This window comes from Lissotriton vulgaris, chromosome 12 (genome assembly GCF_964263255.1).
Source record: "Lissotriton vulgaris chromosome 12, aLisVul1.2, whole genome shotgun sequence".
Taxonomy (NCBI): Eukaryota; Metazoa; Chordata; class Amphibia; order Caudata; family Salamandridae; genus Lissotriton; species Lissotriton vulgaris.
Window position 1 is genome coordinate 439,079,279 of NC_141700.1, and position 24,593 is coordinate 439,103,871.

The 24,593-nt window shown below is 45.4% G+C and overlaps 1 protein-coding gene across 2 annotated transcripts in view; it reads left to right on the plus strand.

The window, feature by feature from the left end:
- NFATC3 (nuclear factor of activated T cells 3) overlaps window positions 1–24,593 on the plus strand; it is a 1,100,962-nt gene that overhangs the window by 911,678 nt on the left and 164,691 nt on the right. For both annotated transcript variants that reach the window (XM_086945198.1, XM_086945199.1), the window contains exon 8: window positions 18,264–18,390. In XM_086945198.1, the coding sequence (XP_086801324.1) occupies window positions 18,264–18,390 (127 nt within the window). The remainder of the gene's footprint in view (window positions 1–18,263; window positions 18,391–24,593) is intronic.

Consider the following 24,593-nt stretch of genomic DNA (forward strand, 5'->3'; position numbering starts at 1 on the left):
ACAAGGCAGCGAAGAAGGAGAGACTTTGAGAAAATAACAGAGAAGAGTGGGGGAGGAGAGTACGAGGCGCTCAGACACGAGGAATGGAGGGTCGGAGTCTACATTACAGAGCTGGAGTGAGAGTGGAAACCCTAGAGAGGAAGTGTCAGCCACCCAAGAGACAGTGAGAGGAAACAGAAAGAACTGAGGCGCACAGGGAGTGAGCGAGAGAAATAGAGTACCGCGTATGCTGAGTGGAGGAGAGAGGATGGGGCAGACAAGAGACCAGGACACAGCACACAGGGGCAGAGAGCGAGGCTTCACGAGTGACTGTTCAGGACAGTGAGAGCCCAATGTAGGCAGGTCAGGGCCTGCTTGTTCGCGAGGCCTCACAAACTGCATATCATAAACAAATATGGAGAGTAAAGGGATTTTATCCACCTAGGTGGGCGGGAGAGTACTCCTGATCCCCTGGGAAAGGTAAATATATAACAAAAGAAGGAGTACCACCATATACAACGCTCAAGGAGCGATCTTGGTGGGATGGAGTCCTAATGAGTAAAAAGAAGAAGTCCTTCTTTGTTTTTAATAAACCCCTCACTCACCGACCTGGTCGGTGACATGCTTCATCATCGGGGCCACCTTGACAGCTGAGTGCCATCAAGGTGTGCTGCGACACCTGGAATACAGTGGAGCGGGTATGTGAGTGATGAATGCAAAAAAAGAAGTAAGTGAGTTAAAAATTGTCCTGGTATGGTTTATATGTGGAAATTTTATTCTTAAGTCTACTGGACAATAATAAAAACAGTGTATGTGTCGATACAGTAAAGGTTTTAATTTGACCAGATGTATCTATAATATGTGTGCAAGGTCTACATGTTTCAAACCAAGTGGTAATTCCCGGTTTTTCTTCAGGACCAAAGAAGGGAATGGGTGGTCAGGGTACACTAACACCCTGCCATACCTGCAATCCTTCGTTCCCTGGTAAAAATTATTTACAGGGCAAAAAACAAAGTAACCCAAAAGTGGTTACAAAAATAGTAAAAAACCTGTGAAAGAAAGAGAGTATAAGTCTCCAAAACTAGTTACAAGCCTGTAACGTAGTGAAGTGGCTGAATCCGCTCTTTCTGTGAATCATCCCACAGTCAGTTATTGCGAACTAGTTAGGTGCAAGTCGTGATGACCGAGTGTTGGGCATTTACAAATTGGTGGAAGAAAAGATTTTTCTCTTGGCACACCTATCAATATAAGTGTGAATAGTGAAGGAGCGTTATTAATTTACTGCTTGCATCCTTATATTACAAGTGCGTGGTTAGTCAGCATTCATATCCTAGGGAGTGAAAAGGGAATACCGACGTGCTATTGTTGCAACTTGATCCAGACCTGACAGTACAATACAAACACTACATTTAACATAAAATGAAAGTTAAAACGTGCTTACTCCTAAATAGGGGTTGTTTGGCTGCAGGGGATAAGGGGGAAGGGAGGCCACAGTAGTGAAAACATATTCTGAAAACAAAGAAGTAGAAAGGGTCATCTGTGTACCTCGTGGGTTGTTCGTGGGCACCAAACAGTTGCGTGAGTGAAACGATCGCGTTTCGAGAATTGGAAACGCCAGGGTCTACTTACAGTTTCTGTGGATAAATCAGGTCATGTACCTATATCACCCCTCCTTGCGCCCGTCAAGACCAGAATGCGGGGCCGTTGTTAAATGCAGCCGGCATCTGAATCGAGATGGGCGTGGTTACCGTAGCGTGATGACGTCATGCGTACATCAAAACAAATACGGAAAGCCACTAGGCACGGATGGGGGTTGTCAAGGGAACGCAGTAGCGTTCCGTGTTTACCAGTAGAGGCGTGACGTAAGGATTATGGGAAAGATAACAGGCAGGCTGTTAATGCGCTTTCGGGATAACAAATAGGTGAAGCGTAACTTAAGGAGAGATGACAGGCAAGCTGTTAATGCGCTTTTTGGGATAAAAGAGCAAGCAGTTGATGCGCTTTTTGGGATAAATGAGTGAGTTTGAGGAGATAGTTTAACAAGTAGTAAAAAAGGGGGGTAGGTTCAATGAACAAAAGGGGGGTATATTTTTACCATTGACAGGGATGGAACTTATCAAGGGGCTAAGAGTAAGTAGTGGTCTTGATTGTTAGAACACCTTATTCGCCATAAACAATATATTCAGATATATCTACGCTTAAGGAACAGGGTTATTAACAGAGGTGTTCGAGTCTCAGAAGAGAACCTAGAGCACGCTTGCCCAAGGAATGTTATCATTTAGACCATTAAGGTGTGTGGATAGTCTATACACCCATCTTTGCTCCTTCTCATATAGGCGTTTCTGTAAATTAGGGCCAGGTGCTACTTGTTCGATGATGGTCCAGAACATGTCATTTGGTGTGTGACCATTCTCAATAAAGTGATCTGTAAGTCTGGTTGCATTTTTCTTACAGCGAATAGTGCTGCGGTGTTCGCAAATCCTTTGTTTCACTTTTCGAGTGGTCATTCCTATGTACCGTTTGTTACAGGTACATTCGATTAAATACACTACATCACTGCTGTTGCAGTTGGTGTGAGAAGTCTGCCTCCATATTTTGCCATCTTCCAAATCCAGAGTTTTTGTGTTCCTTGTCAGATGACAAACGCTGCAGTTTCCGCAGCGGTAGTGTCCGGTTACTTCTGGTAGACCCCAGGTTTTTGTGATAGATTGTGTTGTTGATACTGTCTTTACTTTTGGTCTAGTGTTGACCAGAGTGTCCTTGAGACTGTGCGATTTTTTGAAAGAGAAAAGTGGTTTCTCCCAATGTAGGTTTCAGGTATTTAAGATTGCCCAGTGCTTGTTTATGCTTCTGGTCATCTGGTTTGAAATTGAGTTGAATGTGGTCACGCATGTGAGAGGTATTTCATCATTCGTCTCATTTTTTCTTTCAAGCAGTGCTTCTCTTGGCTGGTTCCTGGCCCTCTTTTGGCATTTATTCACAACCCTGTTGGGATAACCACGGTTTTCTAGTTTCTCAGATAGGTCCTTTGCTTGTTCCTTGTAGTCAGACAATTTGCTGCAATTCCTGCGCAGTCTTAAAAATTGACCGTAGGGTAAATTTTCCCTAAGAGGGCGTGGGTGGAAACTCTCGAATCTTAACAGATTGTTTTTAGAAGTGGGTTTGTAATAAGTTTAGCCCCCACATGCATCATTGTTTCATTTTGCACTTCCTAATTTGCGATTTTTAGGGAATCGCAAATTAGGAAATGCAAAATGGGATGCATGTACATTTGTGCAAAATATTTGAGAATCGGTAAAAATCGCAATTTTTACCGATTCTCAAATATTATGCGAATTCCAAAGTGCGAATTCGCACTTCCCATTGTTTCCTATGGGCCAAAAGGCCCATAGGGATTAATGGGAAGGCTTTAACAAAATGCGATTTTCATTTTGAAAATCGCAATTTGTTAATGCATTTCATGGGTGCAGGGGGGGGTCCAAAGGACCCCCCCCTGCACCCCTGAAATGTATTTTTCGCATCATGTTACACACACACATGTCCTAAGGACATGTGTGTCCGTAACATGACTGCTTAAAAAAAGCATTTTTAAGCATTTTTACACCTTTATCCAAATTTACCGAGTGGTTCAACCACTCGGTAAATTTAACCCCCTAATTGCGAATTCGCAATTTGAAAAATATTCATGCATTGCTTTTAAGAAATCGCATATTTGCGATTTCTTAAAAGCAAATGCAATTTTAGAAATCGCAAAAATGATGCAAATTCTAAAATTGAATGATGCATTCCAAAAAGCTATTTTGGAGTCGCAAACGGACGATTTTAAGGAATCGCACCGTTTGCGATTCCAAAATACTTTGATGCATGTGGGGGTTTGTCTCCAAATGGTTGTCCTCTTTGTTGATGACTACGTCCAGAAACACAATTCGTTCCTTATCATAACAGTTGGTAAATCTGAGGTTACCATCACATGTATTTATCCAGATGATAAATTCCTCAAGAAGTTCGACGGGTCCTTGCCAAATTGCCAGAACATCATCGATGTAGCGCCTCCAAAAGGTCAGGTTTCTTCGGAAAGGATTTGTCTCATTCAGAATGAACTTTTTTTCAAAGTCATAAACGTACAGACCAGCTATGCTGGGGGCAAAAACGCTTCCCATTGACGTGCCCCCAGTCTGCAAGTACAGGGTACCCTCGAATTCAAAATAATTACGTTTTAGTGCCATTTTAGCACATTCTAGAATGAAGGCTTTTTGTGTGTGAAAAGGCCAGTCTGCATTCTCCAGGGTTTCGCCAAGGACTTTGATGGTGTCGTCCTGGGGTATACTTGTGTACAGACTCTCAATATCAAAGCTTAGTAGGATGGTATGATCATCAACCTCCAGACTCTGTAGTAGGTTTAGTAGGCTCTTAGTATCTTGCAAGTAAGTATCTGTGTTTTGAACAATAGTTTTCAGGAAAAAATCACAGAATCTTGATAGAGGTTCTAACAAGGAGCCAATCCCAGACACGATTGGACGTCCTGGAAGGGGTAGTCTGCCCTTATGCATCTTTGGTAAGATATAAAAGTAAGGGATTTTCCCTTCAGAAGTGCATAGGTAATCTGCTTCCTGTTTGGATATTCCGCCAGAAATTTCTGCAGTTTCGACTAATTGATGTATTTCTGCTCTCAGGTCATCAGTGGGATCTGTATTGAGGATCTGATAGTTCTTGGTATCACTAAGGAGTCGAATACATTCCTCGCGATAAGATGTTATGTCCATAACCACCAGTCCCCCACCTTTGTCAGCTGGTTTTATTATAGTGGTTTCGCAGGTGCGTAGTTCATTCAGTGCTATACTTTCAGCTCTGCTCATGTTTTGGAATTGTGAGGAAGTCTGCATTTTTTCAACATCATTAAAAACAGCTTGTTCAAAAGCAATCAATTCAACTGGGGTAGTATGTGGCGGAGGCATAAAGGTCGATTTTATCCTTAGTCCGCTCTCATTTTCCACTTCGCTTTCTCTTGGTGGGCCTTGTTTTTCAAAGAATGCTTTAAGTCGCAATTTTCTAAAGAACCCCACCAGCTCACAGTGTAATTGGAATTTGTCCAACTGGGCTGAGGGGACAAAACCAAGTCCTTTATTCAGGACACATTCTTCAGTTGGTGTTAGAGGTCTTGACGATAGGTTGGTGACTAGGGTCTTGCACTGCTGGGACCTGCTGTTTTCAACCCTCCTATGTTTCAAGACCCCTTCAACCAAGCAGCCAATTTTCCTATGTATGGATGGCAACCTCCATTTCAGCCACATTTCCAACCCCCTTTTCAACAAAATCAATTTCGGCCCCCTTTTTTTCCCATGGGCAGAAGGGGAAGAGGAAAAAACAGGCAATCCAACCAAGTACACTGGGAGGAGGACGACCCAGTGAGCAACAGAACAAAGAGCAAGGCAGGTCCCAGCAGTGCGAGACCCTAGTCACCAACCTATCGTCAAGACCTCTAACACCAACTGAAGAATGTGTCCTGAATAAAGGACTTGGTTTTGTCCCCACAGCCCGGTTGGACAAATTCCAATTACACTGTGAGCTGGCGGGGTTCTTTAGAAAATTGCGACTTAAAGCATTCTTTGAAAAGCAAGGCCCACCAAGAGAAAGCGAAGTGGAAAATGAGCGGACTAAGGATAAAATCGACCTTTATGCCTCCGCCACATACTACCCCAGTTGAATTGATTGCTTTTGAACAAGCTGTTTTTAATGATGTTGAAAAAATGCAGACTTCCTCACAATTCCAAAACATGAGCAGAGCTGAAAGTATAGCACTGAATGAACTACGTACCTGCGAAACCACTATAATAAAACCCGCTGACAAAGGTGGGGGACTGGTGGTTATGGACATAACATCTTATCGCAAGGAATGTATTTGACTCCTTAGTGATACCAAGAACTATCAGATCCTCAATACAGATCCCACTGATGACCTGAGAGCAGAAATACATCAATTAGTCGAAACTGCAGAAATTTCTGGCGGAATATCCAAACAGGAAGCAGATTACCTATGCACTTCTGAAGGGAAAATCCCTTACTTTTATATCTTACCAAAGATGCATAAGGGCAGACTACCCCCTCCAGGACGTCCAATCGTGTCTGGGATTGGCTCCTTGTTAGAACCTCTATCAAGATTCTGTGATTTTTTCCTGAAAACTATTGTTCAAAACACAGATACTTACTTGCAAGATACTAAGAACCTACTAAACCTACTGCAGAGTCTGGAGGTTGATGATCATACCATCCTACTAAGCTTTGATATTGAGAGTCTGTACACAAGTATACCCCAGGACGACACCATCAAAGTCCTTGGCGAAACCCTGGAGAATGCAGACTGGCCTTTTCACACACCAAAAGCCTTCATTCTAGAATGTGCTAAAATGGCACTAAAACGTAATTATTTTGAATCCGAGGGTACCCTGTACTTGCAGACTGGGGGCACGTCAATGTGAATCGTTTTTGCCCCCAGCATAGCTGGTCTGTACGTTTATGACTTTGAAAAAAAGTTCATTCTGAATGAGACAAATCCTTTCCGAAGAAACCTGACCTTTTGGAGGCGCTACATCGATGATGTTCTGGCAATTTGGCAAGGACCCGTCGAACTTCTTGAGGAATTTATCATCTGGATAAATACATGTGATGGTAACCTCAGATTTACCAACTGTTATGATAAGGAACGAATTGTGTTTCTGGACGTAGTCATCAACAAAGAGGACAGCCATTTGGAGACAAAAACTTATTACAAACCCACTTCTAAAAACAATCTGTTAAGATTCGAGAGTTTCCACCCACGCCCTCTTAGGGAAAATTTACCCTACGGTCAATTTTTAAGACTGCGCAGGAATTGCAGCAAATTGTCTGACTACAAGGAACAAGCAAAGGACCTATCTGAGAAACTAGAAAACCGTGGTTATCCCAACAGGGTTGTGAATAAATGCCAAAAGAGGGCCAGGAACCAGCCAAGAGAAGCACTGCTTGAAAGAAAAAATGAGACGAATGATGAAATACCTCACATGCGTGACCACATTCAACTCAATTTCAAACCAGATGACCAGAAGCATAAACAAGCACTGGGCAATCTTAAATACCGGAAACCTACATTGGGAGAAACCACTTTTCTCTTTCAAAAAATCGCACAGTCTCAAGGACACTCTGGTCAACACTAGACCAAAAGTAAAGACAGTATCAACAACACAATCCATCACAAAAACCTGGGGTCTACCAGAAGTAACCGGACACTATCGCTGCGGAAACTGCAGCGTTTGTCATCTGACGAGGAACACAAAAACTCTGGATTTGGAAGATGGCAAAATATGGAGGCAGACTTCTCACACCAACTGCAACAGCAGTAATGTAGTGTATTTAATCGAATGTACCTGTAACAAACGGTACATAGGAATGACCACTCGAAAAGTGAAACAAAGGATTTGCGAACACCGCAGCACTATTCGCTGTAAGAAAAATGCAACCCGACTTGCAGATCACTTTATTGAGAATGGTCACACACTAAATGGCATGTTCTGGACCATCATCGAACAAGTAGCACCTGGCCCTAATTTACAGAAACGCCTATATGAGAAGGAGCAAAGATGGGTGTATAGACTATCCACACACCTTAATGGTCTAAATGATAACATTCCTTGGGCAAGCGTGCTCTAGGTTCTCTTCTGAGACTCGAACACCTCTGTTTATAACCCTGTTCCTTAAGCGTAGATATCTGAATATATTGTTTATGGCGAATAAGGTGTTCTAACAAACAAGACCACTACTTACTCTTAGCCCCTTGATAAGTTCCATCCCTGTCAATGGTAAAAATATACCCCCCTTTTGTTCATTGAACCTACCCCCCTTTTTTACTACTTGTTAAACTATCTCCTCAAACTCACTCATTTATCCCAAAAAGCGCATCAACTGCTTGCTCTTTTATCCCAAAAAGCGCATTAACAGCTTGCCTGTCATCTCTCCTTAAGTTACGCTTCACCTATTTGTTATCCCGAAAGCGCATTAACAGCCTGCCTGTTATCTTTCCCATAATCCTTACGTCACGCCTCTACTGGTAAACACGGAACGCTACTACGTTCCCTTGACAACCCCCATCCGTGCCTAGTGGCTTTCCGTATTTGTTTTGATGTACGTGTGACGTCATCACGCTACGGTAACCACGCCCATCTCGATTCAGATGACGGCTGCATTTAACAACGGCCCCGCATTCTGGTCTTGACGGGCGCAAGGAGGGGTGATATAGGTACATGACCTGATTTATCCACAGAAACTGTAAGTAGATCCTGGCGTTTCCAATTCTCGAAACGCGATCGTTTCACTCACACAACTGTTTGGTGCCCACGAACAACCCACGAGGTACACAGATGACCCTTTCTACTTCTTTGTTTTCAGAATATGTTTTCACTACTGTGGCCTCCCTTCCCCCTTATCCCCTGCAGCCAAACAACCCCTATTTAGGAGTAAGCACGTTTTAACTTTCATTTTATGTTAAATGTAGTGTTTGTATTGTACTGTCAGGTCTGGATCAAGTTGCAACAATAGCACGTCGGTATTCCCTTTTTACTCCCTAGGATATGAATGCTGACTAACCACGCACTTGTAATATAAGGAAGCAAGCAGTAAATTAATAACGCTCCTTCACTATTCACACTTACATTGATAGGTGTGCCAAGAGAAAAATCTTTTCTTCCACCAATTTGTAAATGCCCGACACTCGGTCATCACGACTTGCACCTAACTAGTTCGCAATAACTGACTGTGGGATGATTCACAGAAAGAGCGGATTCAGCCACTTCACTACGTTACAGGCTTGTAACTAGTTTTGGAGACTTATACTCTCTCTTCCTTTCACAGGTTTTTTACTATTTTTGTAACCACTTTTGGGTTACTTTGTTTTTTGCCCTGTAAATAATTTTTACCAGGGAACGAAGGATTGCAGGTATGGCAGGGTGTTAGTGTACCCTGACCACCCATTCCCTTCTTTGGTCCTGAAGAAAAAACGGGAATTGCCACTTGGTTTGAAACATGTAGACCTTGCACACATATTATAGATACATCTGGTCAAATTAAAACCTTTACTGTATCGACACATACACTGTTTTTATTATTGTCCAGTAGACTTAAGAATAAAATGTCCACATATAAGCCATACCAGGACAATTTTTAACTCACTTACTTCTTGTTTTGCATTCATCACTCACATACCCGCTCCACTGTATTCCAGGTGTCGCAGCACACCTTGATGGCACTCAGCTGTCAAGGTGGCCCCGATGATGAAGCATGTCACCGACCAGGTCGGTGAGTGAGGGGTTTATTAAAAACAACGAAGGACTTCTTCTTTTTACTCATTAGGACTCCATCCCACCAAGATCGCTCCTTGAGCGTTGTATATGGTGGTACTCCTTCTTTTGTTATATATTTGCCTCACAAACTGGGCCAGTCGCTGTGCAGGTGCGCACAGGTCACGTGGCCACTATCCCATGCCACAAGAGGGCCTTTGGGACAGCACCATTGAGGTGTCTGAGGTATTATCAGGTGTAGCGGCGTTCCCAGGTACTTCCACCCCTCCATTATCACCAAGGAAGAGCAGGTGAGAGGCTCCTGGGGGCCCTGCTCTCATTTTTCAGATCAAAACAAATCTTTACCTAACCATGAATACTGTGACAATGCAGACATTGCTCCGGGCCTTTGGCCTGGGACTTTCAGACTGTGCCCCCACCCCCCAGGGCTTAGGGTGTCTTCAGAGCGGGAATAATTGTCTGAGTTTACTTCAGGGTCCGTCAGGCAGAGTCGACCCTGAGGGTGTCGGACCTGCTCCCTGCAGGTGCGTCAACCGCCTGAGGTTTCTTGCTGACATTGCATGACATTACATTAGAAGATGGGATCAGTTGGGGGCGTGGCCATGATGGGGGCGCAAAGCGACACAAGTATACGGTGGGGCTCGTACCGTCTGGATGAGGAAGGCGCCCAGCTCCTGGTGGGCACGCTCCAGGTTCGCAGCGCGAGATCGCAAGCCCCTGCCGGGGAGGAGGGGGGGGGGGCAGGTGAGGCCGCAGTACATGACAAAGATTAGCGCCAGGCAGCCAGCGCTGAGGAAAATGGCCAGGGCCACCCTGGCATTGGGCTTAATCCCGCAGTGAAGACGTCGCACTGCAGCTGGCAGAGGGGGACAGTGGTGGGTCTGATGCCAGGCACTGCCCAGTGCGCCTAAAATGCCCTGGATGCCACTACCAGAGCACCCACTGACCCACACTATCACCCGCCTTGCTGTATCCATCCTCGGTATAAGAACCACCCTTCCCTCCCTCGCCAACGGGGGGGTCTCCAGAAATCCCCGATGGGGCAGCGTCGCGGGAAATCGCATGTCAGGACAGCGCTAGGGGCATGTGCAGCCCAATAATAACTACCTGATGTCCGGGCAGCAACGCATGAGGTACACGGTGCAGGTCATGGGCGGCCCTGCTCAGGACTGTGCACAGACTGAGTGGCCGTACATGAGGTACAGAGTACAGACTGTGGGTGTTCAGTACAAGAGGTACAGAGTGCAGACGGGGGTGTTCGGTACATGAGGTACAGAGTACAGACTGTGGGTGTTCTGTACAGGAGGTACAAAGTACAGACGGGGGGTGCAGTACAGGAGGTACAGAGTACAGACTGAGTGGCCGTACATGAGGTACAGAGTACAGACGGGGGGTGTTCTGTACAAGCGGTACAGAGTACAGACGGTGGGTGTTCAGTATAATTGGTACAGAGTACAGACTGTGGGTGTTCAGTACAGAGTACAGACTGGGGGTGTTCAGTACAGAAGGTACAGAGTACAGACTGAGTGGCCATACATGAGGTACAGAGTACAGACGGTGGGTGTTCAGTACAAGAGGTACAGAGTACAGACGGTGGGTGTTCAGTACAAGAGGTACAGAGTACACACTGTGGGTGTTCAGTACAGAGTACAGACTGTGGGTGTTCAGTACAGAAGGTACAGAGTACAGACTGAGTGGCCGTACATGAGGTACAGAGTACAGACGGTGGGTGTTCAGTACAAGAGGTACAGAGTACACACTGTGGGTGTTCAGTACAGAGTACACACTGTGGGTGTTCAGTACAGAGTACAGACTGTGGGTGTTCAGTACAGAGTACAGACTGGGGGTGTTCAGTACAGGAGGTACTGAGTACAGACTGAGTGGCCGTACATGAGGTACAGAGTACAGACGGTGGGTATTCAGTACAAGAGGTACAGAGTACAGACGGTGGGTGTTCAGTACAAGAGGTACAGAGTACAGACTGGGGGTGTTCAGTACAGAGTACAGACTGGGGGTGTTCAGTACAATAGGTACAGAGTACAGACGGTGGGTGTTCAGTACAAGAGGTACAAAGTACAGACTAAGTACTCTCTCCTTCACAAACAATTCCCTTTGACTTCGGATCTCTGCTGGTCTTGCTCCGCCCCTAACGCCACACTTTTTCATATGCTTTTCATGTGTCCTCTCACACACGCATTCTGGACTAAAGTCTGGAATCAAATCAACTCTATCTTCCAGACCTCTATCCCCTTTTCTATCACTGACATTTTCCTTGGATCACTTTCCTCTTCCTGGATTGATGTTGAAGCAAATGTTCATATTATTGATTTGTTATTAGCCGTTGCGTTCCAGCAAATTACTGTTAACTGGAAAGACTCCAAGGGTATTACTTTTAAAGCCTGGTGGTTCAATGTATGCCATAATCACAGACTGGATACTGCCTTTGTTTATCCCATTACCCTAGCCCCGAAAAGACTTGCGTTCTGGCTCTCCGTCACCCTCTACCTGGATGTTTGTGCCAAACGATCCTTTCATTTACCCCCAATTCAGCAAGAAGTTTCGAAACCCCCTTGAATAACCTTTTGTTCCTTCTTCCTCTTGAGTATTTAATTTTCTGCATATTTGTGCATTGTTTCCCATGTTATATAGCCTCAATGATTGTAATCTTTAAATTTTTAGCCTCATCTTCGTTTTATTTTCCTTTTTCTTTTTCCCCTCTTCCCTACTTTATCTCATGATACTTTTTATGATGTCCTAATTTCTTATCCATATTATTGATGCTGTATTCACTTTGTTTTTTGTAATACCAATATATGTTCATTTCAATAAACTTCTAATTGAACTCAAAAAAGAGTACAGACTGTGGGTGTTAAGTACAGAGTACAGACTGTGGGTGTTCAGCAGAACAAGTACAGAGTACAGACTGTGGGTGTTCAGCACAAGAGGTACAGAGTACAGACTGGGCATGGAGTCTCACTCGTCACTGGCCTCACACACTGTAGTGGAGTCTCACTCGTCACTGGCCTCATACACTGCAGTGGAGTCTCACTCGTCACTGGCCTCACACACTGCAGTGGAGTCTCACTCGTCACTCACCTCACACACTGCAGTGGAGTCTCACTCATTGTCACTGGCCTCACACACTGCAGTAGAGTATCACTCATTGCCACTGGCCTCACACACTGCAGGGCAGTCTCACTCATTGTCGCCACTGGCCTCACACACTGCAGTGGAGTCTCACTCGTCACTCACCTCACACACTGCAGTGGAGTCTCACTCATTGTCGTTACTGGCCTCACACACTGCAGTGGAGTCTCACTCATTGTCACTGGCCTCACACACTGCAGTAGAGTATCACTCATTGCCACTGGCCTCACACACTGCAGGGCAGTCTCACTCATTGTCGCCACTGGCCTCACACACTGCAGTGGAGTCTCACTCGTCACTGGCCTCACACACTGCAGTGTAGACTCATTCATCGTCTTCAGTAGTCTCACCCACTTTTTTTGTTTTTGCAGTATTATTTAGCGCTCACTCGACCCGAAGCAGGGTCGGATTGGCAAGGCGGGCATTCGGGAAACGGCCGAAGGGCCGTTGTCTCAGTGCCCTCTGTGGGCCGGTTTTTTTCTCCCCTTTTTCAGTTCACAGAGAGTGCTCTCTGCTATCTGCTCTCTGTGAACTTGGGAAGGGGAGAAAAAAAAACGGCCCACAGAGCGCACGGAAACAGAGACAGTAATGAAAGCGCTTCACTGTGTGCCATGCAGTGATTATTAGCTGTGGCCTCACTTCACCCCCTGCCCCTGAAAAGCAATCACGCCAAGGGTGGGCTGGGGAGCGGTGATTGTCTGCGAAAATCGGCCTCCCTGGGGGCCAGGTGTTGCTCAGGCCTTGAGCCATTTCCACCTCGGCCCCCCTGGGGCCCACGCAGCCGAGAAACGGTGTTAATCTCAACACCTCGCCCACAGCCCCTCAGATTCAGGGCACAGTGGGCGAGGAAGAATGGGTCTGGCTGTGGGGGCTAGGTGATGTTTTGAACTCCCACCATCTTCACCTCAGCCTTCCCCTGTCTACCATTGTGCTCCCCTGCCAAGACATTGCCCTGGGGCCTGGAGGGCTGGGGAGGGTTAATTAATTTACTAATTGCAGGGGCCATACTGCTGCTCATGTGCTCTTGAGCTAAGTAGGTTAGTAATAGCAGGGGCTTCCCTTCTTTTCAGGTGCTCCTGCACTGAAGTTCTTGAATAATTTTGTGACAGAAAGGGGCCTTGCTGTTTTTTTAGTTGCTCAGCATGTAGGCCATTGTCACCTTGGGCCTGTGTCCTGCGCAAGAACAGTATCCTCCCACTTTCATTCCTTATCTTTGCATAGGCATAGGTGGCCTAACGCCAGAGTTGCAGAGATGGGGATTCAAGCTTGAATCCCAGGGTCTGCTCAACAGCCTGTGATTCTGGGCAGATCACTTCCTCGCCCAGGCCCTTAAATAAAAAATCAGATCATGTGTACTGTAATTGGTACTCATGAATAGAACTCAAATAGCCTTTGTCTTGGGCTGAATTTACACTACATAAAACTGTCAAATGGTAAGAAAATTATAAAAAATAACCATTTGTTCATGCTTTATGAATCTGCAAAGGGACCATGATAATTAAAGAGGACACTTTATAAAAACATGTCCATATTTTTAACACAGCTTTTCCGATACAAAATTTCCATTTCATTCCCCTTAGTGCTTCACTGTCTGGTTGTCTTATGCTGTGGAGGCTGCGCTCTGACCCCTAAGTCATTCGGCACCTCTTGCTGAGTGCACCATTCTACTTCTATGTTCTTTTTGTTATTCTGGGAGAGTCTAAGCTTGCCCTAAGATAACATTTCATAGTATTCATAATTTCCAGTGACTCCCTCCTCAATGGGGGATCTTGTTGGCTGATGTTTATGGCCTTCCTTTCCCTCCCCAGCTCCTGCCTCACCTTCATATGGACACACCCCTTACTCACTGCCTGCATGAGTGTGAAAACAGCAGGCCTATAGGTTTCTGTCTCACTGCTCTGGGATCCAAGATAAGACGGATACTCAAGGAAAGGACCAGACACAGTTAGTTGACCTTTACTTTCAACGGCCAACGCATGACCAGCTTTCTGTATTCTTTCACTATCACCCAATCCAATCTTCCAAAAGTCAACAGTTCAATGGGCAGTTGGCATTCATGAGGAAAGATGGGAGTACGCGACACTGGTTAAGCTTTTCAAAAATCCAAAAAGCTTTCTTTTGCACAGTTTGCTTGGCATTTAGCAAATGTGAAGAAAGTGGGCATTTTATTCGAGGGGTGAAAAACTTTAGGCACGTGTACATGCGCATTACAGAGCATGAGGCATCCCAATTCCACAAAAGATGCACTGATTCGTATATGATGACAATTTCTGGAGTTGACATAACCACTCTCCTCTTTTCTCGGCAGACAACTCGTGCAGTACAAGTCAGAAAGAGGAGAGAAATATTGGAGCGTGTGGTTGAAGTGATTAAACTGATTGGTAAAAGGGGGCTTAGCTATCGGGGGAAATCAGAGTCTGTGTCTGAGTTGGATAATGATTTAATGGATCATGGGAACTTTCTGAAGCTCATCCTTCTGCTGTCAAAATATGACCAACCTCCTAAACAACACATTGAGTCTCTCACTTCCAAAGCAAAACAAAAAGGTGGTCGTGGTGCATCTGTGACATTCATGTCAAAGACCACAATTGGTTATGTAATAGAAACAATTTCCAAACTGATAAAAAGACACATTGCTAAAGAAATAAACGATGCAGGTATGTACTCAATCCAGATAGACTCAACTCAAGATATAAGTATTACTGACCAGTGTTCCATTATCATCCGATATGTCACAGACACTGTACATGAACGCCTAATAGCAGTCAGAAATTGCACTTTGTCAACTGGAAAAGGATTGTTCGAGTTGGTACAAACTGCAATTCAACAAAATGGTCTTGACATAGCTAAGTGCATTGGAAATTCGACTGATGGTGCTTCCAACATGCAAGGCCAGTACAATGGACTCAGTACTTGGCTAAGCAAAGAATCTCCAAATCACATACACGTCTGGTGTTATGCACATGTGTTAAACCTTGTCCTTATTGAGGTGACCCAAGCATCTACAGCGTCCACCTCTCTCTTTGGACTGCTACACTCTTGTGCAGTCTTTCTCCGGGAGTCATATAAGCGGATGGATGTGTGGCGTGAGCTGGCAAAGGATAGCCGGACAGTCCAGATCATTGGAGAAACAAGATGGTGGGCAAAAGATGCTGCTCTCAAGAAAGTTTTTGGCTCTTTCAATAACCCTGCCAATGCTATGTTTATTGATTTGGTCAAAGTCCTTCATAAGATTTCATCTGACAATCTTAGATTTATTCCAAATGTACGGTGCCAAGCCTTACAATTTGCTGAGGGACTATGTAAATTTCAAACAGTCCTAACAGCCCAATTGTATCTTCGCATTTTTGCTTCAACCACACCACTATCTAAGTATCTCCAAACAAGTGGAATGGATATCCTGCAAGCACAGAGAATGGTGTCAGACACTGTAAAACTCCTTGCCACAGATTCCCGCAATTTTGATGCTGTGTACTCTGCTGCCACAACATTTTCAGAGTGGGCCAACAAAGGTTTAGCAGAAAGGAACTGCGACCAAGAAGTACAAACAACACTTCCAGAAGGGAGATTGTTCTTTAAAAAGATGCCTGGGATGAGCACAAAGGATGAGCCTATAACCCTAGCTAAAGATCGATTTCGTATTGGGGTGCAAAATACAGTAATGGACCAAGTTATTCAAAGTCTGACCACTCGTTTCAAGACACACTTCACTTTGGCAGCAGATATAGCATGCCTAGACCCAAAGAACTTCAATCAGACTCTCCCAGGTAATGCTCTTGTGAGACTTTGCTCCTTGTTGCAAAACATAGATAGCTCAATAAATGTGCAGACTTTGCAGGAAGAACTTCAGGATTTTGCTGCTAAATGGTCAAATTTAAAAAGGACACTACCTGAAGAGTACGACAGAGAAGACCAGATTAATGAAGACAAACCACTTCAAGTAGAAGAATTTGACAAAAAACCTGAGGCTGGGCCAACAAAGTGCAATACTTGCCGTGACTGTGCTGTCTGTTGTTACTCTATCTTGAAAAAATACCTTCTTTTCAGCAGTGCCTATCGGCATTTGTATTTGGCATACAAATATGTCTTGACCTTATCCTGTACACAAGTAGCCTGTGAGAGAAGTTTTTCCAAACTGAAGTGCATCAAAACCCGCCTAAGAAACCAAATTGGTCAGGAAAACCTTGAAGCCTTTATGCTCATGTCAGTTGAATGGAATGTGCTGTCTCAGTTGAAAACTGATGACATTATTGACTTTGTTGCAAAAAAAAGTGCATTGCTGCAGGATCTTTTGATTGAGTAATCCTCAGTCTCCCCATGGCCCAGACTTTAAGGCAGCAACAGATATGAATAAAACTGTGTTTTTTGTATATAGACATCACCTGCTGACTGTGAAATAAATGTATGACTAGATTGTACAGATACATTTTTTCAGCATTCTTTACACCCCAGACTGCCTTTTCCTCGTTTGTGAATTCTTACTTTTGTTATTACATGTTCTATTCCCAGAGATTCCAGTCTTACCCTTTCTCCTTGACTTTGTACTAGATTTCTGGTTTATGTGATGATTAGAATCTAGGACATAGCTGGTTAGGAAAGAGTATCCAACGACATTGTGCAGGGCGTTAAGACTGCAAGTAAGTATTCAGTTATCTGAACTGCAGTGCTCCTAGTCTTTACCAATGTTACTTGCTCTGTAAGCTTTAAAAGGCTTAATTTACTAAATATTTGTCTACAAATTAGACCTCAAAGAGTAACCAAATGGTGTTTCATGAAAGGGCATGCCCCTTGAATGTGGGCCACGCCCCTTAAATATAGGCCACGCCCCTTAAATATAGGCCACGCCCCTTAAATGTAGGCCACGCCCCCTTAATGTGGGCCACTTTTTCGTCAGTGCCCGGGCCAAATTGTGATCCCAATCCGACCCTGACCCGAAGGTATCGCAGCGCTTTACATGAGCACCAGGTGCATTGCACGAGGACGCATTAGAGTGTTTTAGGTACGGGGGGGTGACGAGATTTGCCCAGAATCCCTGCATGCCGAGGCGACACCACTCGAATGGCGTCTCACACGTTTTCACTCAGTCTCACGCACTAATTACACTGACGACGAGTGTGAGCAGCCTCAGTAGTAATTCTTCCAATTAATAACAAGCATTTGCAATGCAGTAGGTCTCGCATTTGCGAGAGTTTAAGCTATTGGCATTGTAAATGACAATGCCTTTTATTTATGTTTTAAAAATCAACACGTAAATAAAAGGCATTGCCATTTACAACGCCAGTAGCTCAAACTCTCACAACTGCGAGACCTATTGCATTGCAAATGCTTGTTTGAAATTAGAACATTCTGCCTTGAAGGATCAGAATCTCCAAACATTTACTGACTACCTTACCACCCCTGTGTTTTAAGCAGCGTGACTGCTCTCCTGTGCCTACAGTTATGGGCCATTTTTCGAAAAGAATGTTTTTCGGCTGCTTTAATTCAAAGCTTTTGCAATAAATGTGTAAAATATTAAATATCGGCAGTGGCATAACGCAAAATGATGAAGCCTCCTGCATTCTCCACGTGTCTCTTAGATATTTATTGGCCGTTGGCGGAATGGGACCCCTGAATGTTTTAGAGGGTGGCTGCAGTTTTCCACACTTGTGTTGCTGACAGCGATTCTTAAAGTAATACTTCCGGGCACGCGGGAGGACACTAGGACAGAGGAGTTGTAGTGAGTCTTTGGTTGACGTCTGCTTTCTCCAGTGTCGAACAGGTGAATTAACAAAAGCAAGGATGTAATGTCGGCTTATATTTCATGTTTTTTAGCCCACCATTGTACTGGAAGTTCCGCCGTACCACAACAAAACCGTGACAGCTGCTGTCCAGGTGCAGTTCTACCTATGCAACGGCAAGAGGAAAAGAAGCCAGTCTCAACGTTTCACTTACACACCAGGTACTATTATTCATCTGGTTACTCCTAAAAACATAACACTTGGTCCGTTTGTTCTGTCTGCTCTTTTTCTCTTTGTAATTGTGTCTATTAAGTGTTTTTATATGGGAGTTAGACGGTGTAGATGCCGTTCCTAAATTCCAGTATTGCTTGTGACACGACGAAACAAGGGGGTTTTAAGATTAGGTGTTGTAAGTCAAAACACTAGAAAGTGTTTTTAAAGGCTTATCGGTAATTCGATTTTTAATTAATACATTAGTTGGATCTTGAGTGATTATAGCTTCCGATCACGGTGATAACAAATAATCAAGTTAGAAACTGGTTGAAAGTAAAAAATCCAAAATTTCGGAGAAGTGCAAATTGAAAGGGTAACATAAATGTTAAGAGAGGAAGTGCCTGCAATTAGCGTATAGTTGTTTTAGTATATGCTAGATATTATTAGGTTGACGGGAAGTCAAAATAAATAATTTCAAAAAGCAAATTAGTGTACATTTCTCTCTGCTACTCGGAAGAAAATTACGGTTATAAAGTGCTGTACTCTCCTTACAAAAGCAGAGGCGTCTAGCGTCCATTGGAACTTCTGAAGCGTAAAAGGCTACCTCGAAGTGGTGTTGAAATTCATCCAATGTAGTTTGGTGTTTTCTCTTCCTAAAACGCGCTTACATACAGGTGAAAGGTGGGACCTAAAACGTTCTATTCTGGTTCAGGCTTCATACAGCAGTAGTGACCGGGTGCTTTCTACGTGGTTCATGACACTTCAAAGGAGCAAGTGCCCTCCTGAACACCAAGTAATTTAAGTTTTAAATAGCTATACCTACGTAAAGGATTGACTGGTTCGCCGTGAATTAACATTCATAAAGGCTCGTCTCCTCTGACAACAAGGAAACATTGTCAAGGAGTCTCATCGCCACATAAAGCATCAATCAATATCAATCAATAACATCTTTATTCGATGCATTAAATATAGATCATAAAAGCACAGATAAGAAATAGAAATCCAATAATCAACATACATCTCCAATTCATTTAAAGTAGAATCCATGTTACCATTAAAATTGCATATCTTTACTTTACTTTTCGATCTTTATTTCGGCCATATGGCCATCAGAGATATACAATAAAAACATATACAACCATTATAAAATCAGCAAAAATAATCAAACAGTACATGCTTATACAATGTAAAATCTTTCCATTCTTGGAGTTACATACTAATAAAATTGCAATTAAAACTATAGACCTTAAAATTGGGTGGGAGCCTGCGACTTCAGAATACGGGTGCGAGTGTGCCAGACATTGGTGAGAAATTTTGCTAGTGCAAACACAGTTAGGCTTGAAACATCGGTTTTTAGAATTCTGTACATCGGGAGATACTCCCTGCAACCAAGGTTTCTGATAAGTGGAAGGAGCCAATATTTCCTCGCTGCCTTGTAAGTTGGGCAAAACAGGACCACGTGTAAATCGCTTTCCTCCACACCAGCGCATGCCGGGCACTCCTTGCTGGAGGGCGGTGATGACCAGGAGCTGGTAAAAGATCGCAGGGGCAATGTGCCATATCTCCATTGGAGAAACAGCTTCCTGGCCAGCACGGGGGAGATGGCGTCTAAAACCCTCTCCAACCTGTATGAGTCCTTGCCTTGCGCAAATACAGATGTTAGTGACCCCTCACCCTGACTATCTAGGGCCATGGCTAGTTTCTGTTCGTGGTAAACAATGGCCAGAGCTCTCCGAGAGATATTTAATGAGGCATTAGCAGGGTCGGACCAAAGGTCAGGAAACCCCAGTCTCGCACAGGATTTTTGAATATATTTTATCCAGGGGATCTGTAACGCTTTTGGGTGGGTCAATAGCTCCCTCAGTTCCGCCCTATAGGCAGAGAGTTCTTCACTACTCCATAGCCTTCGCCAGAAGGCTATGGGTCTTAGGCCTAGTTCGTCAGCTATTGGTCGCAGGCCCAGATCCAGCCTCAGGGGGAGGAGCGGGGTGCTGGGCGGAAGTGCAACTATCTGTCTGATAAAGTTGTTCTCAGTTGAGGACAGACTGCGGGAAGATGTATGGCCCCACAATTCCGCCCCATACACATTGGCACCCCTGGCCGGTGCCTTATAGATCTGGATGAGCGGCCCCAGCGGACGGTATGTGGAGCTATTCATCATCCGCGCGATACCCCCTGTAGTCTGTACCAGTTTGAGGTTGGCCCTACTCTGATGTGGTCCCCAAGACATGGTTTCATTGAGGGTTACACCAAGATATTCAAAGGTGGAGACTCTCTCAAGCCGTGAAGCTCCAATAATGGATTCAGACGCAATTTTTGACTTGGGTTCAGAACCATAAACTTGGTTTTAGCCACATTGATTTCTAAGACCCTATCAGTGCAAAAGGCCACAAATGAATCGAGGATCCTCTGTATCCCCATTGGGGTTTTGGACAGCAGTAAGGTGTTGTCTGCAAACATGATTGCAGGCACCCTGCTGCCGTTCAGTTTGGGAGCGTCAGTGTATTCAGTGGCGTTTAGGTGGGCGATTACCCCGTTGACAAAGAGGCAGAACAGGGTTGGTGCCAACACACAACCCTGTCTAACCCCCCCGGTCAACGGGGAATCTGTCCGTCAGTGCCCCGGATCTCCCGCACCTCACTCGAGCATAGTTGTTGTGATGCAATCTCTTTAAGATTATCAGGATATCCGGGGGGACGCCCATCTCGGCCAGAACGCTCCAAAGTTTCCCTCTGGGCACCAGGTCGAAGGCGGCCCGCAGATTCACAAAAATTGTGTATAGGCTGCCACCCTTGAATATCGCTGCCCTCCAATAGATAATATTCAATCGAAAGACCTGATCCACTGTGGAGACTCCCTTCCTGAATCCCGCCTGGTACGGACTAAGGACACCCAACTCTTCTGCCCAATCCTGGAGCCGGTTCAACAGTATCCTACCGAACAGCTTCTGTGACACATCGATTAAACTGATTGGTCTGTAGTTGGCTGGGAGGAGAGGCGAGCCCTTTTTGAATATGGGAACCACCTCCGCCCCCAGCCAGGTACTCGGGATTTCCATGCCGCTCAGAACTCCATTAAACAGAACGGCAAGGTAGGGGGCCCAGACATTGGGCTCCTGCTTGAACAGGTCCCCGGGTAGGCCGTCCAGTCCTGGCGCCTTTCCCGAGGTGAGTCCTGCTATTGCAACCTTAACCTCCCCCACTGTTATTGGATCCCCCTCGTAATCAGGCCAACCAATACCGGTGTCGTTAGTGGGTTCTCCCGGCTCAGAGCTATAAAGGGATTGAAAGTGTGCCTGCCACACCCCTGCTGCGATGTTTGGCTCAATTGCCGAGTGGAGATTCCCCGACCCCCCCGCTTACTATTCTCCAGAACATTCGGTGGTCTCTTATTGCGAGGGACTTAGTGAGCTCCTCCCATTGGTTCTCCTCCCATTCAGTTTTAGCGTGGGCAATACGTTTTTTGTATGCCCGTCTGCTTTCTCTTAACTTCTCTCCACCTAGACCTTCCATGATGCTTCTAAGGAGTTCCCCCTTTGCCCTTCTGCAGGCTGTATTATACCATGAGGATTTGTGTGGCTGCCCCCTCCTTGAATTCTGTGCATTACTAAAGAGGTTGGGGGCCGCAGCCTTTATAAGGTCCTCATGGGCCTGGTATAATTTGCCATGTGAGTCTTTGTTGCCCACCCCGGTGGCTAAATCTCCCACAGTTTCCAGAATGGAAATTAACCCTGCATAAAGCCTCTGGAGTTTCTCTTGGCTCGAGGCCAGTTTTTCCCACCTGATTCTTCTCCTGTTGTTATCCAGTAGAAGTTCAGGTTTGTTCTCCTCCCCAGATGTTATACAGGTTTGAAGGCCGGGATGAATGAGGTCAAGTTCAAGGGCGTTGTGATCGCTGTCTAGTCTTTCCGTAACCCTAAAATCCTGAATAGCTGGCCAGTTCACTATCTGTACCAGGACATAATCCAAGCGAGATTCTCTTCCCACTCTGTTATAGGTGGTTCTGCTAGGTATGTCAGAATTAATACGCCCGTTACAGGCTCTAATTCCAAACTTTAGGGTAAGAGCTGTGATCTGCAATGCTACGGGAGTCCATGCCTTCGGGGGGGTAGCTTCTACCAAAGGCACTGACCACCTGACCTCTTCTTCCATTGGAAAACCCTCTAGGAGGCCTGGCAGCGGCTCAAAATGGGAGTTTAGGTCCCCTCCCACTACATAGGGTAGATCTCTTGGTATTTCAGCTAAATAGTCTGAAAGTTCATCTATGGTGGGCGATTCCCTGGCAATTCCCACTGGCCTGGAGTAAATGTTTATTAGGGCGAGTTTCGCTTGATTTGGCCAGGACAGTAGAACCACAAGGATGTCATCGGAGGGCACCGGTAGACGTGTAGCCTCACAGCCTAGGTGGGATGCCACCCAGGTTGTGAGCCCGCCTGAAGGGCGTCCTTTGCCCTCCCACCTGGCCGGGATGGAAACTGACTGGTAACCCTGGTGCCCATAATCTTCCCTTGCCCAGGTCTCCTGGAACATGCAAACGTCCCCAGTCTCAATGTAAATTTCCCAGTCTTGAGTGGCTAGCTTGTTAGCTAGTCCAGCCACATTCCACCAGATTAGTCTCAGATGCTCAATAGGAGGGATTGCCGGGATGGAAGTGTGGGGGGAGACAATACCGGATGCTACACCAATTGCTGCATCGGGAACATTATCAACGGTGAATCCAGATGGCTCAGAGAGATCACAGGGACCATTGTCCAAAGTCACAAGGTTGTTAGTGGACAGTCAATCAACCCCGTCCAGCCCGCTCAAACAGTTATAACGGTTGAAGTGAAAATAGGGTGTATCAGGTGGTTAATAATTTGGACGTGGGACATATTCCGTGTGTCTGGGTCTCCGTTCTACCCTTGTCCAATTGCCTTGCGGCGGGTCATAATGCGTACGGATGGGTGGAAAGAAGAAGGAGACTGGCAGAGTCTGTATGGTGGAATCCAATGATCTGTTTGACCCTGCGCAGATATGTAAAACAGTGCCAGGGTCCCTGAAGGTCACCATTATGCAGTCCCCTATTATTGTTTTCCTCGTCTTCCCCAACCATGGCACCCTTCTGACCATGATGATCTCATTGTTGAAATGGGGTGGTAGGGGTCTGTTCCAATTCAGCCATTTGATGACTTTCTTCTTGAGAGATTGGACATTTTCGCTTTCACCCCTTTGTAGAGTGGGGGCACCCGCTAAAACCACCATAAGGCTATTAGTTTCCGGTGGCAGGTCTGGTCTCCGTGGTCTGGGAGCGGGCTAGCCAGGAGAGGAAGGGGAGATATTAGCATTGGGGGGGATCCCGGGATTTATGCCTGGCACTAAACTGTGGGGGGCAGGGCCTATTATCTGAGGAGGCATGCTATTTGAAATGTTTCGTGGGATTGGAACAGGGATAGCCATAAGTGGTTGCAGGGGGGGGCAGTAGCGGCGCCCTGTAAGGCTCCTACATTAGCGCCCTGTAAGCCTCCTACATTAGAGGACGGATTTTGTTTGTTGGGGAGGGTTCCTATAGGTGGATTGGGCACAGTAGTTCTAGTCTGCTTGCTAACCGAGGTGTTCAGGGTAGTTAGAGTTGCCTCTAGGATGGTAAGCCTGATCTCAACTTTTTTCAGACTCTCGCTAATAGGCAGCATGAGTGATCGGAGTAGGAATTCTATACTCCCTAAAGATGTAACGGGGGGTGCTGTGTTGGACGGGTTAACCCCTGGATCACTGTTAACAGCAGCAGTGATAGCGCTTGTGTCCTTGGGGAAAGTGACGGTATGCACATTCTCTCTGGACCTAACGGGGATGAGTGCAGGCTTGTGATTTTTACCAAAATCTGAGTGGGGTATTTTGGTTTTCCCCTGTCCCCCCCTCGTCTTCCTTCTGCGCTTGTTGGGTGGAGGGCCATGCAGCTCCGCCACAACAATTTGCTTGGGTTTATTTTTCTTAATTTTGTCTTGTGGGGGGGTTTGGGTGACCAAGTCAACAGCCATATTGGTGGAGATTGAGAGTGGGATAGCCTCCGTGATCTGTTCGGGCAATGTACCGGGGTTGGGGATGCTATCCCGTAATAGTAGGGGGACGCCATCTTGGGTTGATCGATCCTGGCTGCCATTAAGGGCGCCTTCCTCTTGGGAGATGGGATAGGGAATTATCTCGCTAAGAGGTCTGCGTTTCATGTTTTCAATAGA